The sequence below is a fragment of the Colobus angolensis genome, unplaced genomic scaffold (genome assembly GCF_000951035.1).
Source record: "Colobus angolensis palliatus isolate OR3802 unplaced genomic scaffold, Cang.pa_1.0 Scaffold11, whole genome shotgun sequence".
Classification (NCBI taxonomy): domain Eukaryota; kingdom Metazoa; phylum Chordata; class Mammalia; order Primates; family Cercopithecidae; genus Colobus; species Colobus angolensis.
Genome location: NW_012112030.1, coordinates 17,547,607 through 17,554,488, shown reverse-complemented (window position 1 = coordinate 17,554,488; position 6,882 = coordinate 17,547,607). Strand labels below are relative to the sequence as shown.

Genomic DNA, 6,882 nt, shown 5'->3' with positions numbered 1-6,882 from the left:
CTCGGCCTCCCAAAGTGCTGGGATTACAGGCTTGAGCCACCGCGCCCGGCAATGATTGAGTCTTATTTCAGTGATGTCTGTTATAATTTTTTTAAGTGCCTATGAAGTCATCAAGCTAAAAGGATATACCAACTGGGCTATTGGATTAAGTGTGGCTGATCTTATTGAATCCATGTTGAAAAATCTATCCAGGATTCATCCCGTGTCAACAATGGTAAAGGTAAGACAAACTACTACAAAATATAATATGATTTCTAGCCTTGTATTCTACAAAAAGATTCATTTAAAGACACCCAGACTGGATAAAATCATAGTTCTCGGTTATTTCTGTCTCTCAAGGATTTATGTAAACTATTCTCATTTTCCAACAGAAGTCTTGGACAACAAGGGCGGAAAACTTACAGAATCTAAGACATTCAATAGATTGTTGTCATTCTTTATATAATTAATATTAACTCTGGATCTTAGCACATTCTTAAAGTATTGATCATTTGAATAAGCGTAATAGAGTTTCATTTAAAGTTGGTGTACTAAACTCTAGATTGCCTTTCATATAACACTTAGTATCTTAGCTAATACAGTTTAATTCAAAAGCTGTGGAGCAAATGCACAAAACAGGTAGAAGTTAATTATTTTTTAAACGAACCTGAAAGTATGTTAAAATATTTTGTAAGACAACTGAGTCATTTTCCACAAGTCAGGGTAAATCAAGTGTGTCAATAATTAGGTAATTACTGAGTCTTCGGGTACAAATATAGGAATTTGTTTATTCTGTCTAGTTTTGTGTATGTACAAAATTTTGGAAATTAGAAGTTTAAAAACTTACGTTAAGGCATGTTTAATGTAATTAGGTATATAGTTAAATTGACTCTGTGAATAAATTGCCCACACGAACTGGTAAAGTGTTTTGGAAATTTTGTTTTTGCAGTTCTTGGGCGTTCCAAGCATCTTGCCTTTTAATGGTCTTTAACTGTTACCCAGGACCTCATAGGTTGGCTACCACCTGAAATTTCTTCCTAACTAAAAGTCCTTAAGCAACTTAAAATGTCATAGAAAGTAATCCATTAAGAACCACAATTAAAAGCAATTTAATTTGAAGATTCATATATCAAAATTTATTAAAGTGTTTTTAAGTAGAAGAGCAGTGTTCAATAAAATACATATATAATAAAATTAAGTACTTGTTACTTACAAATATCTAATTTTCTCATAGTGTATGTTTGCACATTCTATGTATAAAACCTAATTCAAAACATAAGTATTGGGGAAATGTAGACCTGTAAGTGATGAAAATTAGATGAGGAAATGAGTTCACGCCTATCAAGTTTCCTACAATTCTTTCTGTTGAAACGTCAGACCTTTGATTTTTTTTTTCCCCTCTTTTTTTTTTTTTTTTTTTTTTTTGAGACGGAGTCTTGCTCTGTCGCCCGGGCTGGAGTGCAGTGGCCAGATCTCAGCTCACTGCAAGCTCCGCCTCCCGGGTTTACGCCATTCTCCTGCCTCAGCCTCCCGAGTAGCTGGGACTACAGGCACCAGCCACCTCGCCCGGCTAGCTTTTTGTATTTTTTAGTAGAGACGGGGTTTCACCGTGTTAGCCAGGATGGTCTCGAACTCCTGACCTTGTGATCCGCCTGTCTCGGCCTCCCAAAGTGCTGGGATTACAGGCTTGAGCCACCACGCCCGGCCTTTTTTCCCCCTCTTTAGAGTTGAGTTCTTGCTCTGTCACCCAGGCTAGAGAGTAGTACTACTGTCAGAGCTCACTGAAGCTTCAAACTCCTGGGCTCAAACAATCCTCCCGCCTCAGCCTCCTGTCTTTGATTATAGTTTCATGTCTTAATCTCAATGCTTTGTTGTTCTGGCAGGGGATGTATGGCATCGAGAATGAAGTCTTCCTGAGCCTTCCGTGTATCCTCAATGCCCGAGGATTAACCAGCGTTATCAACCAGAAGCTAAAGGATGATGAAGTTGCTCAGCTCAAGAAAAGCGCAGATACCCTGTGGGACATCCAGAAGGACCTAAAAGACCTGTGACTACTGGGCTCTAGGCTATAAAAATTTAAAAACTACAATGTTATTAACTCTGAGCCTTTAGTTTTCATCTGTGTACATGGATCGCAGTTTGCTTTGATCTTCTTCAATATGTGAATTTGGGCTCACAGAGTCAAAGCCTGTGCTTGGTTTAATGCTTGCAATATGAGCTCTTGAACAAATAAAATTAACTATTGTAGTGTGCTTCTATTTCTGGGATTCCTTCCTTAATGGTTTCTGAAAGATTTCAGTCAATCTGTCAAGTCATTCTTACCACACATCGTAAATGTCCCTAAATTGCAACATCATCTACACTCCTCCCTCTGAATGACACAAAAATTCTTTGTTGCAACATGTGTCATGGTTTGTTGTTGTTATCCTGAGAATATGATTATCATTTTAAGGTTATAACTGAAGAAGTTGTAATGGATGTCAATGTATATGACATTTATAAGGAAGCCCATTTTAAAAGGAAGAATGCCTAAAATGGAAGTTTTGTTAGAATTAGTTCTATTTCACAATGAAGGAAAATGAAAGTTTGGATTATTCAGATTCAGGCTACTTGGAGATAGCATAACGTGAATTTACAGGGAAACTTAGGTAGACTTCCTTTAACAGTGTTACAAATTTACGTGTTATGTAGGGGTCAATTTAAGTAGTGTTTAAAACATGGGTTTTGGTGTCATGTAAACCTGGACTTGAGTGCTGGCCTTATCATTGATTAACTGTGATCTTAGTCAAGTTAACTACTTAATCACTCCTAATTCTCATTTTCATCACCTATAAGACAGTGATGATAACAATACCTCTTCAATATGGGTTGTTTAAATGACAAAATTATGTAAAACTCTTGGCACATAGCTTGGTCATCATGGTAGCCAGCATTTAAGTAGCGCGTACTGTTCCAAGTGCTTCATAGATGTTAACTTATCTGAATCAATCCCAATTGTCCTATAAGGTAGTGCTTCTTAACCTCAACACTATTGACCTTTTGGGCTGAATGTTTCTGTATAGTGGGGGCTGAACTGCACATTGTAGGCTGTTCAGCAGCATCCCTGATCTACCCAGCTGATGCCAGTCACACACCCCTGCCCACAAGGTGTAACCAAACATGTCTGCAGACCTTGCCAAATGTCCCCTGGGAGGGGGTGAAGAGAATCACCCCTGATTGAGAACCACTGATCTAAAGTGTGTATCCTTATTTTACAGATGAGGAAACTGAGACACTCAGATAATAATAATAACAGTACCAGGATTCAACCTATGCAATTAGCTTTAAAATCCTTTCTCTTGGCCGGGCGCAGTGGCTTACACCTGTAATCCCAGCAATTTGGGAAGCAGAGGTGGGTGGATCATGAGGTCAAGAGATCGAGACCATCCTGGCCAACGTGGTGAAACCTCATCTTTACTAGAATTACAAAAATTAGCCGGGTGTGGTGGCACGCACCTATAGTCCCAGCTACTCGGGAGGCTAAGGCGGGAGAATCTCTGGAACCCAGGAGGCGGAGGTTGCAGTGAGCCGAGATCGTGCCATTGCACTCCAGTCTGGCAATAGAGCGAGACTCCATCTTGGGGGGGAAAAAAATCCTTTCTCTTAAGCACAGTGTACTATAATGCAGAAAAACTTACTGTCAAATTTTTATATCTTTTTAGAATAATATTGAAATTCTTTAATGCTCCAGCATATTATGCGGCTACTGTTACTTCTATATTACAGAAAGGGAGATGGCCACAGTTATTAAATTCCTTTCTCATATATTTCCCGTTAATCTGTTGGTATGGTGATCATATCTAGATGTAAGGAGGAGGGTTAATTTAACATATGCTTCTAGTTCAGTGTTGCAGTTTCTATGTGAATGTTGAATTTACAATAAGCCAATAGTTTCCAACCTTGAATTTCATGGATCAGTTTAGAATTGTTTAAACTTTGTTTAAAAGGGGGAATAGACATGTGTGTAGGTTAAGAAGCATGAACAAGTTTGCCAACTTTTCATTTTGCCAAATAAGCACATGGAGAAAAAACTACCCATTTTCTACCATCATACAAAAGAAAAGACATTTGAATGCCAAGATAATGGGAAGACCACAATCTCGAATGTATCAGTTATCCTGGACCATGGACAGAAATGCAGAACCCTTGGGATGGCAGAGCCAAGAGCTGGAAGAAGGCTGGCCTGTCAGTTTGCATGCAGTTGCCTGTACCAGCTATTGACTGCCTGCCTCCTAATTGCTTTTTATATTAGGAGAAAATAAACTCCTATCACTGTCATTTTAGGTATCTGTCTCAGCTAACCAATTAATTCTAAATGATATAGTCTCCAACTATATGGCACAGTACCTGTTAGATAACTTTTTATCTAACTGAGGACATATACTTGAATGATAAATAACAAAATAAGATGCTATAAAAACAAGAAAAAGACTTGAATCCTCACACATTCAGTTGGAGCACTTTTGTTATTTTCTTATCATCTGGGGAAACATGAAAAATGGAATTAATAACATTCCTTAGGAATAGAGCAGAGGCCTAGTAACACCTGACTAGTCAATACATGGATCCAGATATTCCCTGGGTCAATATCCAAAATGCAAAAACGATGTACTGAAGGTGACAGACATTGATAGTTCATCCATAAAGGTACTTTGATCTCATATGATTTTACAACTGGAAGTGACTTTTGTCCAAGTTATTTTACAGAAGAGAAACCGATACCCAAGTACTTTTGTGGACCTATTGCTGAGTATTCCAGCAAAGTGGCTAAAACAAAGAAAGGTGGAATTTATTGGTGCAACTAGCTGAAAAGCTTAGGAATGGAACTGGCATTAACCAACACCGTATTCAAGGGTAAAAAATCGATGTAGTCAGAAGTATGCAGTTTTCTTCCAACTCTTTAACTTTTTTCCTCTGTACATTTATTTAATTCTAGGTTCTATACAGTAGCAAATTGTCTATAGCAACTCCCAAATTGTATCTTCTCTTGTTCAGATCTAATAGAAAATTGTCCTCTTCTTTCCTAGAAACTCCAGAAAACATCTCACTGCATCTTACTGGCTCTGACTGAATAAGATGTACATCATTGAACCTATCTCAATGGCCTGAGCAATGCACTGCTGTCATTGATAGATGACTTGTTTTTTCTGGAGTCGAAGCCCATGAATTGAAAGTAGTGGAAGGGATGAATCCCAGAAGAAATTAAAGGCATTTCCAGACATTGGAGGGGAAATAGAACTGGGTGATTTTTAAAGATAGATAGATAGATAGATAGATAGATAGATAGATAGATAGATAGATAGATGATAGATAGATAGATAGATAGATAGATAGATAGATAGATAGATAGATGATAGATGTCATCTCTCAAGGCTAACTGGAACTGGAATTCTCAAACCCTGACACCAAATCAGTAGTCTTTTCCATGACCTGTTTCACTGCCTGGCATCAGTGTCTTCCAACAGCAGTATAATAAATGCTTCCAGTTATATCTGGGTTCTGACACAGTGAAGTGTTTTTAAGTGTAATGCAGGTCTTTCAAGGGAAAATCTCTATCTTTTCCATTCTACTATCTAGCTCAAACTGATTCTTGTTATTATTGGAGCTCCCACATGGAAATACTAGTCATTGCATTAGAAAACTGAGAGATGAATAGAAAGCAGGAATTCTTATCCCATTTTGGGACAAAGAGTTCTGTATGAGTAAAATTAAGCAGATAATTACTAGAGGAAGCCATAACATATTAAATTAGCCAACAAACAAATGCTTATTGAGTATCTGTTTGGTATAAGTAACTCTTCTAGTTGTTATGGTGGGAAGATAGCGAACATAGTCCAGGTCTTCACAGCAACAAAACATATTCATGTCACTATAATTTGGATATTCATCTCCACCCAAATCTAATGCTGAAATATAATCTCTAATGTTAGAGGTGGGGTCTGCCGGGAGGTGATCACATCACAGGGTCAGATCCCTTATGAATAGCTTGGGCCATCCCCTTGGTGATAAGTGAGCTTTTGCTCTGAGTTCACATAAGATTTGGCCATTTAAAAGTGTGTGACACCTCCCCCTGCCACTCTCTGTCTTGCTCCTTCTCTGGCCATGTGACATGTCTCCTTCCACATTGCCTTCCACCATGATTATAAGCTTCCTGAGGCCTCCCCAGAAGCTGAGCAGATGCCAACACCATGCTTCCTGTAAAGCCTGCAGAACTGTGAGCCAATTAAACCTCTTTTCTTTTGTACATTACCCAGTCTCAGGTATTTCTTTATAGCAATGCAAGAATGGCCTACTACACATGTGTACCAACATGGCGTTTGTATGTTTAGTATAGGAGACAGAGCTCTATACTTGTGCTTAAAAGTTACATTTCTAATGTCATAGCTCTTTTTCTCCAAATCCATGTGATCAGAGTGCCAGATTCTTTACTTTAAAATGTAATAAGTAAGGATATAAATGAAATAGTATGTAGAAAATGTCTTTATAAATTGTCAAGCCCTACACACACATATTATTATTATAAAAACGGTATAGTAGTAAAATTCCAAGTGCCTAGGGTTTCTGAAAGGTCAGTCTTTGCGAACTGAGAGACATTTCATGGAGACAATTTAGAAGACAGGATTTAAGTGGAAATGATTATAAATAACCCAAATGCGTGACTAGAAAAAAATGTAATATACACACCTCATACCCTAAACCAGGACGAATCTAAATAGATCAAGGATTTACATGCAGAAAAAAAAACTGTATAAATTCTAAAAGAAAATATGGTACATTTTTGTTTTGTTTTTTTTTTGAGACGGAGTCTCGCTCTGTCGCCCAGGCTGGAGTGCAGTGGCCGGATCTCAGCTCACTGCAAGCTCC

The 6,882-nt window shown here is 38.1% G+C and overlaps 1 protein-coding gene across 5 annotated transcripts in view; it reads left to right on the top strand.

Annotated features, from left to right (window-relative positions):
- Positions 1-6,882, top strand: part of LDHB (lactate dehydrogenase B) — a 33,594-nt gene that overhangs the window by 21,733 nt on the left and 4,979 nt on the right. For 2 of the 5 annotated variants that reach the window (XM_011955097.1, XM_011955105.1), the window contains 2 exons: positions 97-220; positions 1,863-2,231. The exons of 1 other annotated variant lie outside the window; for it this stretch is intronic. In XM_011955097.1, the coding sequence (XP_011810487.1) occupies positions 97-220; positions 1,863-2,030 (292 nt within the window). In that variant the 3' untranslated portion in view covers positions 2,031-2,231. Of the gene's footprint in view, positions 1-96; positions 222-1,862; positions 2,232-6,882 lie in introns of those variants that run through there. 2 more of the 5 variants (XM_011955116.1, XM_011955114.1) reach the window with 2 other exon arrangements.